The following is a 20,187-nucleotide window of genomic DNA, read 5'->3' as shown; positions in this document are numbered from 1 at the left end:
TAAATATATACCTTACTGGTGACTTCTCATATAAATTATCTGATTATATTACAGCACAAATGAAGTTCTGTCTGAAATAAATGATCAAGTCAGTGAGTTGTAACTGATTATTTCAGTTGCAGGTTGTATGACATGTAGTGTAAGCTCCATAATCGTAACATAGGACAGGAAAGCATGTTTATTTGTATCACTAATGTAGAAAGTAATTGGTTGTGTTGGCAGTGCAGGTATATATACACGTGGCAACCGTACTGTGCACCAACAGCAGTTCTGTTCCGCCATCTGTTTTGACCCTTATTCTGGCTCTTTCTTAGACGGTCGTCTCAGCGTGGTACGCACTTACGGCGTGAATTTCCTCAGACATGAGATATCAAACTGCATTGAGTAACACCAAACTGATCTACTCAGCCTCCATCTAGCAAGAGTAAATGAAATGAACCAAAGGAAATAGCAAATCATGTGCTTTTACTTCCATACCTAATCGTTTCACACATGGAAGGAGGTCAGAGTTTTGGTAAAGTAAATCCACTCATCATTCAGCAAGGATTGGACACAGTTGCATGCCCAATATAGTTATAATAGAGGGAAACATTCCACGTAGGAAATATATATCTAAAAACAAAGATGATGTGACTTACCAAATGAAAGTGCTGGCAGGTCGACAGACACACAAACATACACACAAAATTCAAGCTTTCGCAACAAACTGTTGCCTCATCAGGAAAGAGGGAAGGAGAGGGAAAAGACGAAAGGATGTGGGTTTTAAGGGAGAGGGTAAGGAGTCAATCCAATCCCGGGAGCGGAAAGACTTACCTTAGGGGGAAAAAAGGACGGGTATACACTTGCACACACACACATATCCATCCACACATATACAGACACAAGCAGACATATTTAAAGACAAAGAGTTTGGGCAGAGATGTCAGTCGAGGCAGAAGTGCAGAGGCAAAGATGATGTTGAATGACAGGTGAGGTATGAGTGGCGGCAACTTGAAATTAGCGGAGATTGAGGCCTGGTGGATAACGGGAAGAGAGGATATATTGAAGAGCAAGTTCCCATCTCCGGAGTTCGGATAGGTTGGTGTTAGTGGGAAGTATCCAGATAACCTGGACGGTGTAACACTGTGCCAAGATGTGCTGGCCATGCACCAAGGCATGTTTAGTCACAGGGTGATCCTCATTACCAACAAACACTGTCTGCCTGTGTCCATTCATGCGAACGGACAGTTTGTTGCTGGTCATTCCCACATAGAATGCGTCTGGCCAGACATACCAACAATTAAAGGGAACAGCCATGGGGACCAGGATGGCCCCTTCGTACGCCAACCTATTCATGGGTCGCTTAGAGGAAGCCTTCTTGGTTATCCAGGCCTGCCAACCGAAAGTTTGGTACAGATTTATTGATGACATCTTCATGATCTGGACTCACTGTGAAGAAGAACTCCAAAATTTTCTCTCCAACCTCAACTCCTTTGGTTCCATCAGATTCACCTGGTCCTATTCCAAATCCCATGCCACTTTCCTTGATGTTGACCTCCACCTGTCCAATGGCCAGCTTCACACGTCCGTCCACATCAAACCCACCAACAAGCAACAGTACCTCCATTACGACAGCTGCCACCCATTCCACATCAAACGGTCCCTTCCCTACAGCCTAGGTCTTCGTGGCAAACGAATCTGCTCCAGTCCGGAATCCCTGAATCATTACACCAACAACCTGACAGCAGCTTTCGCATCCCGCAACTACCCTCCCAACCTGGTACAGAAGCAAATAACCAGAGCCACTTCCTCATCCTCTCAAACCCAGAACCTCCCACAGAAGAACCACAAAAGTGCCCCACTTGGGACAGGATACTTTCCGGGACTGGATCAGATTCTGAATGTGGCTCTCCAGCAGGGATACGACTTCCTCAAATCCTGCCCTGAAATGAGATCCATCCTTCATGAAATCCTCCCCACTCCACCAAGAGTGTCTTTCCGCCGTCCACCTAACCTTCGTAACCTCTTAGTTCATCCCTATGAAATCCCCAAACCACCTTCCCTACCCTGTGGCTCCTACCCTTGTAACTGCCCCCGGTGTAAAACCTGTCCCATGCACCCTCCCACCACCACCTGTAACCCGGAAGGTGTACACGATCAAAGGCAGAGCCACGTGTGAAAGCACCCACGTGATCTACCAACTGACCTGCCTACACTGTGACGCATTCTATGTGGGAATGACCAGCAACAAACTGTCCATTCGCATGAATGGACACAGGCAGACAATGTTTGTTGGTAATGAGGATCACCCTGTGGCTAAACATGCCTTGGTGCACGGCCAGCACATCTTGGCACAGTGTTACACCGTCCAGGTTATCTGGATACTTCCCACTAACACCAACCTATCCGAACTCCGGAGATGGGAACTTGCTCTTCAATATATCCTCTCTTCCCGTTATCCACCAGGCCTCAATCTCCGCTAATTTCAAGTTGCCGCCACTCATACCTCACCTGTCATTCAACATCATCTTTGCCTCTGCACTTCTGCCTCGACTGACATCTCTGCCCAAACTCTTTGTCTTTAAATATGTCTGCTTGTGTCTGTATATGTGTGGATGGATATGTGTGTGTGTGCGCGAGTGTATACCCGTCCTTTTTTTTCCCCCTAAGGTAAGTCTTTCCGCTCCCGGGATTGGATTGACTCCTTACCCTCTCCCTTAAAACCCACATCCTTTCGTCTTTTCCCTCTCCTTCCCTCTTTCCTGATGAGGCAACAGTTTGTTGCGAAAGCTTGAATTTTGTGTGTATGTTTGTGTTTGTTTGTGTGTCTGTCGACCTGCCAGCACTTTCATTTATATATATATATATATATATATATCTAAAAAGAAAGATGATGAAACTTACCAAACAAAAGCGCTGGCAGGTCGATAGACACACAAACAAACACAAACATACACACAAAATTCTAGCTTTCGCAACCAATGGTTGCCTCGTCAGGAAAGAGGGAAGGAGAAGGAAAGACAAAAGGATATGGGTTTTAAGGGAGAGGGTAAGGAGTCATTCCAATCCCGGGAGCGGAAAGACTTACCTTAGGGGGAAAAAAGGACAGGTATACACTCGCACACACACACATATCCATCCACACATACACAGACACAAGCAGACATTTGTCTGTGTATGTGTGGATGGATATGTGTGTGTGTGCGAGTGTATACCTGTCCTTTTTTCCCCCTAAGGTAAGTCTTTCCGCTCCCGGGATTGGAATGACTCCTTACCCTCTCCCTTAAAACCCATATCCTTTTGTCTTTCCTTCTCCTTCCCTCTTTCCTGACGAGGCAACCATTGGTTGCGAAAGCTAGAATTTTGTGTGTATGTTTGTGTTTGTTTGTGTGTCTATCGACCTGCCAGCGCTTTTGTTTGGTAAGTTTCATCATCTTTCTTTTTAGATATATTTTTCCCACGTGGAATGTTTCCCTCTATTTTTTTATATATATATATATATATATATATATATATATATATATATATATATATATATATATATATATATATATATATATATATATATATATATATATATATATAATGAAACCTTACTGATTCAGCCACGAAAACGTAGAGTGTTATGCTCCTCCATGGATCCCCTATTCATGTAGAAGCCCATTGCACACTGAATTGCTCTCATTGATTTATAACTGCTCAACTGCTTGATGGTCTGACAAAGGGGGAAATCCAAGATAAGTTTTCCAATCAAGCTGTAGAAGCAGTCCATTAAGTTGTGAAGAAAACAGATAATGAATGAGCATCTACCCGTATTCTATTTTTACATTTGATTGGATGGAGCTCCCATTGAAGTTCAGGGTGGACTGTGACTTACTTGTAAGAGACTACACACTGAACATGATGCATTACTACCAGTGTCAACATTGTAATGATACCTTAATCTCCTGTAAAAATGCAGCAAAAAGTTTATCTTGTTGCAAAGACGCACAAGAGAGACTTCCACTCCCCCCCCCCCCCCCTTCCTCCCCCACTACAACTTTAATTGTACTGGCAACCATGCCTCTTAACCCCGAAACTGCTGTGTGTACCTCAGTTAGTGAGCTGTACATGAGATGTAGGTGAGGAAAATGGTATCACTGTTGCTTGGAAAATAGACTAACTGAAATGAAAAACATAAGACATAAGTCTTGTGTAATTCTATATTTAATCAAAATGTTGCACTTCATTGTATATTTTTTATAGTTATTGGCATTGCTTTAAAAACAAACAATGAAGTGTTGATCCGTTTACCTTAAGGCTTTCCTCTTTCTTGTTCAAACTGTTTGCGTGTTTTTGTATTTCTACAGCTTCTCTGAACAAGCGCGTGTGATAGTGCTTCTCTACAGCCAGAACTTCCGTGTCAGCGAATTTTATTACGTGGTTGGTCTCATTCAGTGCGTGCTCTGCCACGGCCGATTTCTCCACCTGCCTCAACCTGCACTGTCGCTTATGCTCTTTGATCCTGGTGTTAATGGATCGTCCAGTCATTCCGACATAAACGTTTCCGCATGTGCATGGTATACGGCATAGAGAAGCACTATCACACGTGCTTGTTCAGAGAAGCTGTAGAAATACAAAAACACGCAAACCGTTTGAACAAGAAAGAGGAAAGCCTTAAGGTAATCGGATCCTGGCTTCCCGTACTGCAGCGAACGACCGTCGCAGGTAGCAAGAGGAGAACCGCACCGGAAATGACCGCGGAGAAGCCCTCGGACGTTGGCGCGCCAGGTACACATAGTCTGCGACTGCGAGCTCAGCTCCAGTTCACCGGCAATGGAGGGTGAAGCTTTGACAATGCCAGCCACTCGTGCTGGTGAAACGTCAGAAAAATCATTAGATGAACGTCGGCCGAAGAACCCGAGACTTTTGTAACACTTATTGTTGTATCTTGTACTGTTCTCCTTTCAATGAAACATGTTTATAGGAACTTTCTGTGATTATTGTACCCAGATTTCTGGAATAAACATGCTATTAAGCCCTGAAGGTTCTGCAAAAGCTGTTGAGAACCATAAGAAACTGGAGGCTATGCAAGGAAACCAAGATCAAATCCTAGAAGAGCAATGGCAACAAGAGATGATCATGTCTTACAACTTAAAGTTCTCAGCAGTCATCACACCATTGCTATGGAAGCACGAAATCAACTGTACAAAATTTTAGCAAGTGTTGTTCACCAATAAATAACGATTTGGCCTGTGATCATCTGATGGTAGAGAGGGCATCAGGAGCAGGCCAGGGGAAAGATATTTGCCTCGCACATACTCATCCAGGACATCTTTCTGTGGTGGTTCTCTGAAGGTTTGTGCACGAATCAGTGCGACTCCAAGGACAGATTGGATTTCCACGAAACATAGAGCTTTATATCACATCAATATGTGGAAGAGATCCTTTTGGAGAACGTGTGTTGCCTTTTTCTCCATTTATAGGTGATGGTTTTTTCACTGATAGACGACAGTGCACACCCACATGTTGTGAGAATGGCACAGGAGTTCTTATTTGAAATAGAAATTGATGCTTTGGCTTGGCCTACTCAAAGCCCTGATTTGTGTCCTGTTGAGTGTGTGTAAGACAAGCAGGGGGAGAAAAGTCGATCAGCACTATACAGAGATTCTGCTGGATCTACAGGAGGCCATTCTGAAATAACGGTAATTCCTCAAGAGGCTATTGCAACATTAATTAGGAGCATGCCTGAAAGGTCACCCTATAAATGGTGAAGAGGAGATAACACAAGCTTTTGAAAGTGCGTGGAATGGTCCGTAGAGTGAAGTGAAGTGAAGTGTAGGAAAATGAAAACAAAGGTGCATTACCTTCATGAGCTTCCTCAAAAATTGCTTAAAGTGTGAATCTATTTGTGTTACTTCTGCAGCTTTTTTAAAAACATTTTTATAATCTTTCTTTTTTTCCTTTTCATTGTTAGTCACATAGATGGAACTGTACCATAATAATTTATCATAAGATAGTAAGTCGTCGTCATAAAAGTGAGTAGAATTGAACATAAAAAAGTTTTTTTTTTTTTTTTAGAAACTGAAGTGTTTGGTCAGTGCATTTGCTATCTGAAAATTTTCTGTACTATCATCTGGCTGTTAAGAGTGCTGTTGTTGCTATGCCAAAAGCATGAAGGATGTGTCCACATTTACCATCCATCTCCAGTTTAGTGCCAGAATTGTAAAATCTCAGAAGGCTAAAGAAGTATCCTTGTCTATAACTATTGTGCTGCCTGCACAACATCCTATAAAACCTTCACCACTTCACCCACACGTTATTCTCTCATGTATCATACAGCAGAATGAAAATTTGAGGGGAGTACTTGAGACTATTATTTGCTTACCTCTAGCCAGCAGATGTCCAGATCCTCATTCAACAAATGTAAAGGAAGTAAGAAGATAAAAAGAAATGTTATTTCCTTTTCTGAATGGATGGATGCTTCTCAACAGCAGCTGCACACAAAAACATTACCTGGCCAGCCTCCATTTCATTAGTACAAATTGACAACCACTCTGTTACCTTGAGAGACAGCTGATTGACCTGGAGAGGAAAACCGTACCTCTCAAGACATGTCGAAGCAAAATACTCCTGCTTCTGAACTCTGCGGTCTAAAGCATACAAGACCCGACCCTCCAAAGCAACTAATACAATAGAAATCTCCCTCTCCCTCTCTCTCTCTCTCTCTCTCTCTCTCTCTCTCTCTCTCTCTCTCTCTCTCTCTCTCTCCCCCTCTCTCCCCGGCATGCATCCACATCCTACTATGCCCTTCCCTGGGTGCTGTGGAGGTGTTCATGCATGCCAGTTGGATTTTCCAACAGTGCTATGGGTGTCTGAATGCGTCCTGAGCTGCAGACGTCTCACTGCTGTGGACAAGTTACTTCCATATCTTGATAAATGAAAAACATACAGTGGCGGTCGAAATAATAGAGCCACCTCTATTGACGAGATTAAGAACTAGGATATCTATTAGTTCGCGAAATCGCCACGAGTGCCGTGTTGTCAGTCCCTTGTAGACAACATCAGGGAAGACGTTGCTGCTATCTTTAGTCGTCCGAAAGGAAGCGTTTGAGCTAGACGTGTGAAAAGAGGTATAAAGGTAAGAATCTTATGGGTCAAAATAATAGAGCCGCTTTACACATGTGCCTTTAAATTGATTTTTATGCAGTTGTTTTGTATGTAAATTGACGTGTGGTTTTGTTTACATTCGTCTAGATGGGCAGAGCAAAGCATACCAGTGAAGATGAGCGTATAGTAATGTTCCGGATGTTCAAAAGTGGGATGTCCATGAATAAAATAGCCAATGTCTTGCACGTTTCGCGAAAACGAGTCCAGAACGCCATGAGACGGTCAAAACAAACAAAGCCGCAGGTGGAGAACGGGGGGCGACCTCGTGTAACTACTCCTCGCGTAGACAGACTCATCACTAGGGAAGTGAAGAAAGACCCATTTTTGTCAACACCACGACTGAAAGCCATTTTGTTTAGCGCCGAACATGATGTTCAACCATCAACCTCAACGATTCAAAGACGACTGAGATCTGCAAAATTGAATGGGCGCATTGCAAGAAAGAAGCCACATGTTTCACAAGCTAATGTTCGGAAAAGGTTAGCCTTTGCCCGGAGAAATGAACAAAAACCTAATACTTGGTGGAGGAACATCCTTTGGTCCGATGAATCCAAGTTTAATAGGTTTGCCTCAGACGGAAAAGTCTATGTGCGCCGCCCACCAAACCAGGAATTTAATCCCAAGTACACTTTAAAAACTGTGAAATACGGTGGCGGAAGTGTTATGGTATGGGGATGTTTTTCATGGTACGGCATTGGTCCAATACACCGTATCAACGGCATAATGAACGCAGAAATGTACAAAGACATCTTGGCAAATGTGATGCTGCCTTATGCTGAAGAGGAAATGCCGCTGAAATGGAAATTTCAGCACGATAACGATCCAAAGCATACTGCAAGGATCATAAGGCAGTTTGTTCAAGAGCACAATATCGAAGTATTAGAGTGGCCACCTCAGTCCCCTGACGCATCACCCATTGAGAACTTATGGGAGATCTTAGACAAGAGAATTGACCGCTCAAAAGCTACATCTTCAGAAAAACTGTGGGAAGAAATCCAGAGAGCCTGGTATGCGATCAGTAGTGACGAATGCAGGCGTTTAGTAGACTCTATGGGTAAGAGGTGCAGGGCAATCCTCAAAAATAAGGGTTACCCCACGAAGTACTAATGCAGTCCTATGCAAAAAAGACTGTTCCTGTACGTTTCATAAGACTGAGATCAAGTACAATATATTTGTTTCAATTGGCTCTATTTTTTTGACCCTGTGGTCTGGTATTCTTTTGAATATTATTGATTATTACTGATTATTTTGCGTTGTGTTATCGATATAACTGACTATAGTACAATGTGACTCGGTTGTAATGGTTTCCATCATAGTTCAAACATGTCTAGTAATAAATGTGCACTTTATTCCAAACCTTTGCCAGGTGGCTCTATTATTTTGACCGCCACTGTATGTGCCTCATTGCATGCTATCATTTGCAAAAAACTTAGTTTTAGTATCTTGAATTGTTTCTGAGAAATGACTATTGTTATGACCACGTGATTCATGATGTGCAAGGATACAAAACCAAGTAACTCTAGAATGAAATATGTCTGCTCTCAATTTTAAATAAAATTTCGATGTCTGATCTACATTTCATTCACTGCAGTGTAAGAACTAAAGTCAACCATATGCAAAGTTTATGCACTTCGTTTTTATCTCTGCGAGCTCTTTAAAATTTGTGCAATGTTTTACTTAATGGAATGTAATAGGAGAGATGAAAATCTATTCATGAAGCGGTGGCAGAAAGACACACACATAAAAGAAGGTTATACTAATGCAAGCTCTTGGAGCCAGTGGCTCCTCCTTCCAGCATAAAGATTGAAAGGAAAGAAAGAGGAGTGAAGCTAAACGACTGGAAAGGTTTAGGAAATGGGGTAGATTTCGGAAAAGTCACACACAACTGTGGGTCAGGGGAGGCTTCCAGACGGGATGGGGGAGAAGCCTGATTGTTGGGGACTGCACCGGACATGGTTTGAAAACCAGTATAATATTGCAGAGCATGCTCTACAACATGACAGTCATGACCTCAATACCTATTTCACTACATATGCTATCTGGATTATTCTCCCACACATAAGTTTTTCAGAACTCCGCAGGTGAGAACTAACAGTACAGCATGTCCTTGGTTCTTACCACCCACATGGCCTCAATTTACATTAATTTCTTCCACATCAGCATATCTTCACAATAACTGCTCCTTTCTTCACTCCATTTTAGCTTTCTTTATCTTTCATATTCTGACCTGTCTATTTTTTGCTGCCCTCCTCCCACCTCTGTTACGCACTTAGCTTTTCACTCTTATTACCTCATGCATAACGGTTTTGTAGTAATCTCTGTCTTGCGTATTATCCTGTCTCCCACCTTTAGGCTCAGGTTTTCAAATCTCATCTGGTGCAGTCCCCAACAATCTGTCTTTCCCCCTCATCCTGTCTGCTAAGCCTCCCCTGATCCACGGTTCTGTGTGACTTTTCCAAAGTCCACCCCATTTCCTAAACCTCTATAGTCCTTTTGCTTCAACCCACTTGCTTCCCCTTCAACCCTTCTGCAGGAAGGAAGAGCCACTGGTTCTGAAAGCTTGCATAAGTATAACCTCATTTTGTGTGTGTGTGTGTGTGTGTGTGTGTGTGTGTGTGTGTGTGTGTGTGGTTTTCTGCTGTCAATTGGTGAGTAGATTTTTATCTATCTGATTACATTATATTGTCAAAAATGTACTATTTTCATTTTTCTTAATTGGATGGAGTGCACTAAATGTGATGGATAATGAAAAGAAATTCAGTTCTTTATTGAATAAAGATATCAAACTGTAAGATGTACAAAATGCAAATTTTTTCACGTAATGGTTGCCAAATGGTGCTTCTGGCGATTCATATTTTCTGAATCCTTTGAGTACTCCAGGTTCCCCCAGTGCTCTCCAGAACACGTGCATGTGGTACACATACCACTCTTTAGTACAGCAGATGCAGGATTGCCTCGATTGATGACGTTGGGACAAAAATGTTGCATGTATGGGTTCTTTGGCAAGTCGTCATTTTGGAATGAGGCTGCTGATGTTGCTGCTAAGGCTGCAGTTCTGCTACCCAGACCTTTTAGCTATTTTGTCCTTTTAGGTAATCTCAGTATTGCTATACATAGAAATATACTACTGCGCTGACATGAACAGTGTCATAGGAGCAAACTTATGGAGCTTAAACTTTGCCCTACAGCTTGGGCTAATAATTCTCATCAATCTCATCACAGAGAGAATTTTGTTACACTGCATACGGGCACTGTCTTTTCAGGTAACATCCTCTGCTAAGCTATGACCCTGTGCCATTTTACACTGATTGTAATGAAACACTGGTGGTATGCCACTTTCAAAACAGGTATCAGCTTTTTAAGCCCTTGCGTATCCGTGTTGACTATTATCTATCATAGGTTCTAGCATATACAGCACACTAAGAGTAACAACATTATTGACTGTGTGTGCCATATGATTTAGAAACTTTTACCAAGTGGCCTCTTGTTCATTTCAGTTCTCCTCTGTTTGTTGGTTTTTAACTAATGTATCAGCTTCACTGTCATAATCCTTATAATTTTACACACCTACTAACATTGATCAGGCTCCTACGTGTTTCTTAATTTCAAGAACCATCAAGGGCTTTACTCAGAAGCAGATCCTTTTTAATTTATGGCTTGGGTGCTTAAGATTTCAGTCACTTTGCCTCCCCATCTGCCCGCCGGCCGGGTCTGTCTGTGTGTGGCATAATGCAGTGGATTTTCATGGTTTATCCGTGGGCCCAGGACTGAGGTGCTCCTCAACAGGCCAGAGGCCATGGGCAATGGATTTCAGGAACTCCAACTGTCTCGCTTAAAGTACATTGTAAAGTGCAGCATTTTATAGACACTTTATTAATTCTAGTACATTTTGGCACTTCGATAGTAGTTTATGTATTAGAAAGTATGGACGATAAGAAGAAGAAAATTGTGGCATCGCTGGCAGTTTGTACATTGTGTACTTGTGTATTTCTTGAAGGAAGAATCACACAATACCTGTAGAATAATAGACATAAGACATTGGGTAATAACCGAGAATAACAAATGTAGTAGAAGCAACATTTTATTGGTGGTCACCTATAGTGTTGGTTTACACAACTCTTCCTCACCTTATACGTTTCTTTTAAGAGGCCTACTTTTTTCTGAGGTTATTTCTGAAAGCAGTGAAGGTATTTTAAACCTGTCTTGCAACTCCAACAAAATGTGCTTTTTGTCATCAAATGTGTTTTGCTTTATTGAAAGAAAATAACATCAGTGGTCTTAATGAAACATATATACCAGTTGGCTTGATTTCTCCATCTAGAACAGTTCATTTTAAAGATGTTACTGTTAGTACTTTACATTTTTGCTCAGATGTTTAAAAATACAGAAGTCCTTACATTTTTTGTCAACTTATGTCTTTACTTGCCCTTGAGATCTCAAAATTTGTCAGGGAAAAATGCTAAAACTTGTCTGAAAAGCAGGGAAATATCAGGGAATTTCACTTTGGGAAACATGTGGCAACCCTGAAACACCATGTGACACTATTCAACATCAGTTCATGCTTCCCAATCACAGCACCACGTCAAATGCATCATTTGTGTTGCTGTGTTAATGGTTGCCTTCTGGTCAGTAGTGCCATAGTCCAGTTACTGCTAGTCTACACTTAATGGTGCGGGAGAACACAGAATGTTGCAGATTGTCCATTTTGTTCTCAGATGGTGGGCACAGATGTGATGTTACAATATGCCTGATGCACAATGTGGTGATCCTCTATTGTGGTGATCAGATGTGGTAGACATGGACTGTAACAGAAAAGAATATTTCTGCCCTCACGTTTCATTGCAGTCCAGCTTCAGGCTTCTGTCACATCTGAGTACCCCACAAATCTGGATAATTGCATGATTCAACCAGCCAATTGGAGATCCACAATGAGGCAGTTTTCAAATTGGCTGGTGCTGACTATGCTGTCTCACACCAGTAAGCACCATCTCTGAGTTTTTCATGGTGGTCAATCAGCATCAGATGCTGCTCATGTCCCATATATACCCCACAAGGCTTGTAACAACATTAACCATAAACTACGCTAATGCATTATAATGGCTATTCTACCTGGTGCAAAGAATTGCAATTCTAGTCATTTACAGACCCATTGGTGTGTGTGTGTGTTTTAGAAGTCACATTGGCATGTAACTATGTCTTATGGGTGCTTAGTTTTTTTTTTTTTTTTTTTTCTCCAGGCAGTGTATATTGTCATTTTTTGATTCGAGTTTCCTTCAGGTTTGGAGAAATCACAAATTTAAAAGAATGCAAATTCGTTTTAGACAAAAATATAGTCAGATCATTTGAATGATGCTTTGTACAGTTCATAAGTCTAGAAAGAGTGTTAATTTATTGTCAATTTGTGCAGATCTGCCAGGTTCAGTATCTTATCCAGTTATCTGACTTAAACTGTTAATGTGTTGCAAATGTTTCAACAGGATCTTGTGTATTAACTGTTGACTTTCATAGTTCTTATTTTACTACTGCTAGGCACGATGCGATGCTTACTCATTTGAGAGTGTTCGCTGCACATTCCAAGTTGATGAAGGTGTCTGGTATTATGAGACACAGGTAATCACACCTGGTGTGATGCAGATAGGATGGGCTACCAAAGATTCTACGTTCCTTAACCATGTAAGTATGTAATACATCTGATTTCTTGTACATATTTTATTCACATTACAAATTGCTGTGTCATATGGATAATTTTGTACATTAACTTTCTCTATTGTCAAATGCTTCAACAAAAGTAACACAAATATAATTTAAATTTTTTCAATAAACTCTAGTGATGTTGCTGTAATTATGATAGGAATTGATAAACAAGGTTTTTGTGCCTGTTTGAATCTTTCAGTGACAAATGAAATTTAAATTTCTTTAATGGTGTGTTTCACGTAACTGAAATGAATCATTCGTTTTTAAATGTGAGCTTATGGTGTAGAGGAATAGAGATTATGAGGATTTGATTACACGCCAGACGGTTGTAGATCTCCTGGAAGCTGCCAAGTGTGAACAACTGCAGTTAAAAACAATTGCCATCTTTAGGGGTGCAACAACACTGAGGAGTTGTCGTAGAAACATTTGCAAAATTGTGTTAAGTGATAAGGTAAATGCAGGAAGCAGCCAAGCCAAGACCATTGCAGCAGCCAGCGTTCTTCTTTCGCTGACTTTACTTTAGTGAAACTTTGAGTTTGAGGAGAATTTGACTTGCTTAATATAATTTATGAGGACATCTTTACTTGAGCAACACACAATGGTGCATACCATATACTCCCTTAAAGTATCAATGGTTGGTACAAATGAAAAAAAAATTCTGTAGTTGGTATGACTTAAGACGGGCAGAAAGTCTGTTGCACTAGTATGTTTGACAGGTACAGGACTCAATATTATAACAGAACATATGATCAGTTTTCTAATAAACCCACTACTGCCACCCCCTGTGGGTTCGGGGGTAAGAATAGGCCCACGGTATTCCTGCCTGTCGTAAGAGGTGACTAAAAGGTGCATTGTGTCCATCGTGCATTGAGACCTTTAGCCAGCTTATTCGTGGTTGCATTGCAGTCCCACTCGATCTCCATGTCTTGGGCGAGGATACATTCCTGGGTGCGATTTCCGCCATGCACTCCGCAGTGTCGCTTTCTGCGCTGATGACGACCATGGACCACTTGCCACCTAATATCCAGCACGGTAGCCAGTCCGTTGTGGTGGGGCCGCCATGTACCCTGTTGATTGTAGCTCCTGACAACACAGGGATCGCTCTACTGATGCCTGTGCCGTTAACTCCCCGTGTATGCCAAGGAGTAGATGCCTATCTCCCTGGGATATTGGGACTCCCGGCAATGGCCATCCTGCCAAGTGGCCCTTGCTGTGGCTGGGTGGTGCCTGTGGGGAGGGCCCTTGGTCAGAGTAGGTGGCATCAGGGTGGATGACATGCAATGAAGTGTGGCACATCTTCTCTTGCTGGTGGCCAACCACCAGCAGTCTCTAAGCATTTGAGGGCTCACTTTAATGCAAACATGTATGACCCCAAATCGTTCCTTCCCTGGCCACACCATGGGAGGAACAAAAGGCTATGAATGACAGTGAGTATTGGCCACGGTATCTAGTCTGTACGAGAGCTGATGGGGAATCCTGTGTGTCCATGAAGCCTAAGTTCTTCGTAGAGCATTTAGAGGACAAGTTTGGGGCGGCACTTCCCTCCCTGTTGATCCTCCACCACCTACCTCGAGAGCAGCACTTCTAAGCTGGAGAAGTGCAAGTCTTTCGGCTTCTCTCGCTAGGAAGGGATCCCTTAGGTCACTCCTTTCCCAGGTTCCTACCAGTGGCAAACCAGATACCCACCAGTGACTAAAGAAGCCCCAGGTAGCTGGTCGTAGGGCTTCGCAGTCCTCTTCAGTCCCGGAGACTGAATCAAAGAAGCCCTCCCAGCAAGGGCAACCAAAGGAACAGTGTGAGAAATCAAAAACGAAGACCCCTAAGACCAAGGAAATTGCGGTGGCACCCATTCCACCACTACCTACAAGCTCTGTGTCTGAGGATGCGTTGGATATTCTGTCTTCCGCTGAGGACCTAGATCTCGCCGGTCCCTTAGACATGATGGATGTCGCTCCCATCAGTACTCAGTCGGTGGCAGCAGGTGACCCAGCGACGTAATCTGCCTCTTCGGTCCCTTCCCGCCTTTCTCGGCCATGGACAATGTCATCCTCCAGTGGAACTGCAACGGTGTTTTCCACCATCTTGCTGAGCTCCGACAACTTCTCAGCCTTCACCCTTTTCTCTGCATTGCTCTTCAGGGAACTTGGTTTCCGGCAATGTGAACCCCCGCCCTCCATGGCTATCGCGGTTATTATAAGAACCGGGCAGCTTATGAGAGGGTATCTCATCTGTCTGCATCTACGTCCTCCACTCTCTTTACAGCGAGTCTGTCCCTTTACAAACACCTTTAGAGGCTGTCACTGTTCAGGTGTGGACGCCTGAGGCTGTTACTGTCTGCAGTCTCTATCTTCTACCAGATGGTGATGTCCCGCAGCATGTCCTGGCTGCACTGATAGCCCAATTTCCGCCACCTTTTCTGTTACTGTGTGACTTCACCGCCCATAACCCTATGGGGGTGAATCTGTGGCAACAGGCCGAGGCAGCATCGTTGAGCAAGTATTGGCACAGCTCGACCTTTCTCTTTTAAATACTGGTGCCTTCACACATTTCAGTGTGGCACATGGCATGTGCTCAGCCATCGACCTTTCGATCTGCGCCCCTAGCCTATTACCATCTGTCCAATGGAGTGTGCATGACTACTTGTGTGGTAGTGACCACTTTCCGATCTTTCTGTCACTGCTTCAGCGTCGTTCTTCTGGGTGCCCCTGCTGATGGGCTATGAATAAAGCTGACTGGGACTTGTTCACCTCCATTGCCACTATTGAGCCTCTTTCCAGTGACACCATAGATGTGGTGGTTCACTTGGTCACCACCGGCATTGTTACTGCCGCAGAATCTGCCATTCCCTGTTCTGTTGGGTGCCCTTGGCAGAGGACTGTGCCTTGGTGGTTGCCAGAGATCGCTGAGGCAATTAAAGATTGCAGCCAGGCACTCTAGTGACACAAGCGGCATCCCTCATTGGCACACCTCATCACCTTTAAACGTCTCCGTGCACAAGCCCGTCGCCTCATTCGCCAATGCAAGCAGGAGTGCTGGGAAAGATATGTCTCCACCATTGGCCTCCGTACCTCTCCATCGCAGGTTTGGGCCAAGATTAGGTGACTCTATGGCTATCAGACCCCCGTCAGCATACCTGCGCTTTCACTGAGTGGAGCAGCCTGTACTGACTCTGACACAACTGCAAACCACTTAGCGGAGCATTTTGCTCAGAGTTCCACTTCTGCGAATCACCCATTGGCCTCCCGCTCCCTGAAAGAGCAGTTGGGCTGTCAGAGCCTTTCATTTCACACGTGCCACCCTGAATCGTACAATGCTCTGTTCAGTGAGTGGGAATTCTGAAGTGCCCTAGCTGCTTGCCCTGATACGGCTCCCGGGCCAGATCGCATCCACTGTCAGATGCTCAAACACCTCTCGGTGAACTGCCAGCAACGCCTTGTAGACCTTTTCAACTGTATGTAGGTTGAGGGTGAGTTCCCATCGAATGGCGGGAAAGCATCGTAATTCCCATGTTGAAACCTGGCAAGAACCCACTGGAGGTGGACAGCTACCGCCCCATTAGCCTCACTAATGTTCTTTGCAAGTTGCTCGAGCGCATGGTGAGCCGGAGGTTGAGTTGGCTGCTTGAGTCTCGGGGCCTTCTGGCTCCGTCTCAGGCTGGGTTCCGTAAGGGCCGCTCTGTTGCCAATAATCTGGTTTGCCTGGAGTCTGCCATCCGTATGGCCTTTACCCACTGTCAGCATCTGGTTGCAGTATTTTTTTGACATGCGGAAGGCACACAATACGACATGGCGACATCACATCCCCGCTGCGCTTCATGGTTGGGGTCTTCAGGATCCGCTCCTGATTTTCATACAAAATTATCTGTCGCTTCATTCCCTCCGCTTGCAAGTTGCGGCCTCCCATAGCTCCTCCCAAGTTCAGAGGAATGGGGTACCCCAAGGCTCTATCTTAAGTGTCTGCCTCAATTGCAATTAAGTGGCTCGCTGCGGCGGTGGGAATGTCTGTCCCAGTTTCCTTGTATGCTGACGACTTCTGCCTATACTTTAGCTCCACTGCCATTGCAGCTGCTGAACGGCAGCTGCAGGGCACTATCCACAAGGTGCAGTCTTGGGCTGTAGTGCATGGCTTCCAGTTTTCGGATGCCAAGACCTGCATTATGCATTTCTGCTGGTGGCGCACTGTTCACCCTGAGCCACAGCTTTATCTTGACGGTGAACCTCTTGCTGTGGTGGAGACACATCAGTTTTTGGGAATGGTTTTTGATACCCGGTTGACTTGGCTCCCTCATATTCGGCAGCTTAAACAGACGTGCTGGCAGCATCTTAATGCTCTTGAGTCACACCAGCTGGGGTGCCAATCGGTCTACCCTCTACGGCTGTACCAGGCGTTAATTCAGTCTTGTCTAGATTATGGGAGTCTGGCTTATGGTTCAGCATCACCTTCCACATTGCAGTTGCTTGACCCCATCCTTCACAGTGGGATCCGACTCGCCACTGGAGCTTTCCGGACAAGCCCTGTCAACTGCATACTTGTTGAGGCAGGTGTCCCTCCATTGTGGTTCCGGTGCCAACGATTACTGGCTGCTTATGCTACACAAGTTTGTAGCTTGCCTGGGCATCCCAATTATAGTCTCCTGTTCCCTCAGTCGGTCGTCCATCTTCTGGAACGGCGGCCCCCGGTCAGCGTGTACAATCGCAGTTAGCGTCAGAACTCTTCTCTCTGGGCTTGAGGTTTTCCCTCTTCCACATCTTTTCCGGGCCTTTCGAGATTTGGAGATTGGCCTTTCGGACCAGGTCAGTTTTGCGGCAGAAGGTACTTCGCACCTGGGGTGAAGAATGGCGCACCCTTCTTTCACCCAACAAACTTCGGGCCATCAGGGAGGCTACCGGTGCGTGGTACTCCTCCTTGCGGGTCACTCACAAGGACTCTGTTCTCTGATGGCTGCGCATTGGCCACACCTGGATAACACACAGCTATTTATTGCGCCGTGAGGACCCACCTTTATGTCCCTGCAGGTCAGCTTTGACGGTGGTTCACATCTTGTTGGACTGCCCACTATTAACTCCGCTCAGGCAGATGTTTGTGCTGCCTGATATGCTTCCTGCACTTGTATCAGATGACGTTGCGATGACAGATTTAGTTTTGAGTTTTATTCATGCGGGAGGTTTTTATCGCTTGATCTAGGTGTTTGTCCTTTATTTTAGTATTGAGTCTGGCCTTTGGCCTACAATTTTAGACTAGGGTTTTTAGTGTGTTTCTTGTTTGTTGGCTTTTCCTTTTTTGTTTCTATCGTTAGCCAACCACTGTCACACTCGGTGTAATTTTAATTCCTTTTTTCTGGTCTCTGTCTGCGTCTTTCTTGTCCTGTGTTGTCTCTTGTCAACTACATTGTTTGTTCTTATTCTTAGTGGTTGTTTAAAGTTCTTGGGAAAGGGGACCGATGGCCCTAGTAGTCTGGTCCTTTCAATCCCACAAACCCCTCCAACCAACCCAGTACTGCCCAAAATGATAGATATTTTTAACCATTCTCTGACCTCCAGCATCTTCCGAACAACCTGGAAGTAGGGTCTCTTAAAATCATGTACCAAGAAGGAATATGCCAAACAAATCTGACCACAGGCTCATTTGAATTCTGCTAGCATCACCCAAGGCTTTAGAATACATATTCCGCCAACAGCTTACTAATTATTTAACATTAGGTAACCTTTTAGATAAATACTAGTCTGGTTTCTGGCAAAATCGGAGCATGATCACTGCTGACTGATGAACTGAAACAGCTATGGACAATCAACAAGTGACTGTCATGTGCTTTTCGGATTTCAGCAAAGCTTTTGACACTGTTGACTTTGAAATTCTACTTGCTTAACTCACAAATAAATTTTTTTCTTAGCATGCCTTACGATAGTTCTGCTCATAGCTTACATCCCACCAATACCGTTTAATGATTGTAACTAAAAGGTCACAATCCAGGAGTCCCACAAGGATCAGTATTGGGCCCATTACTTACATCATTTTGTGTTAATGATATCAACTTCTCACTCCCACTGCAAATATCACCTATATGATGACAACTTTCAGTTATATCTAAGTGCAAGTCGTACAAACTTGGGCACAGCCATCTATCATGTAAATGGTGATTTAGTTGCCTTAGCTAAGTGGGCACAGAACATAGGTTTGAAAGTTGACTTATCTTTTAATGCAAGCAATCGTAAGTCATTCACAGAAACCGTAGTACCCTTCAGTTCAGAGAATTTCTTTCACTCTTAATCCCAAACAGCACAGAAATAATCTTTTTTTTTTGTTTTGCAAAGAACTAGGGGATAATTCTAGACCATCACTTAGACTGGACTGAACACACAACTGCAGTCTGTAAGAAGGTGTAGTGTCACTTCATTCACTATAGAAATATAAAACAGTATTTCCTTTCAAGCTTAAAAAGAAGCTTGTAGAGTCACTAATACTCCCCATACTGGACTGTGGTTGATTCATTTTTCCAAGGACTTCAGTACACCCACACAGGCTGGAATTGGCAATGAATGCTTGTGTGCGATGCAATACATTTATGACATAAGCTATTTTGACTATATCACTCCTGCCTGTGAACAATTGTCAGGGCTGCTTGCCTATAGGCATAGGCACTGTCATATTTTATGTTGTGCTATTGTCTTCCCAATCTTTGTGCTCCCTCTTACTCTTCTTCAACTTTTACACTACTGTCTGAATGGCATAGGAGAAATACTTGTTCTCAACAAAGTAAAATCCTCTCTGTACTGTTACATAACACTGCCATGTTCTCTAAATCATTTTTCCTATCAGGAACCTGACTTTGGAACAATCTTCCTCAAAATAGTGCAGAAACTAAATTTCTTCCAAACTTCAAAAGACAGCTAATGGAGTACCTTCCACCACAATAACCATCTTTCCCATGTTCTAATTTACAGATCACTTTTGTCAATCACCCCTCCACTATAACTTTTTCCTCCTCCATGTTGTCAGAGTCCTTTAGTTAAATTCCATTCTTTCCTTACAGCCACTGTCACTATTGTTTCAGTATTCTCTATTTTCTTATCCCTTCCACTTCTTTAATACTAAACATGGATTCAGATGTGCTAAACTAATCTGCATCATTCTCAATGCTCTTTACTATTATTATTACTATTGTTATTAGTGTCATTATTATTATTATTATTATTATTATTAGTAGTAGTAGTAGTAGTAGTAGTAGTAGTAGTAGTAGTATTCCTGTGAATGTTTTTGTAATATCTTTGGTGTGTGTTGCTTCCAGTCAGAGGTAAGAGAAGGCCTTAAGGTCCTAATGTGGTCAGGCTTAATAAGCAGTAAATAAATTGCCTGGAGCTGGTGTCA

At 43.4% G+C, this 20,187-nt stretch overlaps 1 protein-coding gene across 1 annotated transcript in view; it reads left to right on the top strand.

Moving 5' to 3' along the window:
* LOC126480875 (RING finger and SPRY domain-containing protein 1-like) overlaps nt 1–20,187 on the top strand; it is a 165,587-nt gene that overhangs the window by 82,213 nt on the left and 63,187 nt on the right. The window contains exon 7 of the mRNA XM_050104254.1: nt 12,658–12,801. Within this exon, the coding sequence (XP_049960211.1) occupies nt 12,658–12,801 (144 nt within the window). The remainder of the gene's footprint in view (nt 1–12,657; nt 12,802–20,187) is intronic.

This window comes from Schistocerca serialis, chromosome 5 (genome assembly GCF_023864345.2).
Source record: "Schistocerca serialis cubense isolate TAMUIC-IGC-003099 chromosome 5, iqSchSeri2.2, whole genome shotgun sequence".
NCBI lineage: Eukaryota > Metazoa > Arthropoda > Insecta > Orthoptera > Acrididae > Schistocerca > Schistocerca serialis.
Note: the sequence above shows the minus strand (reverse complement) of the source record. Positions and strands in the feature narration are given on the sequence as shown.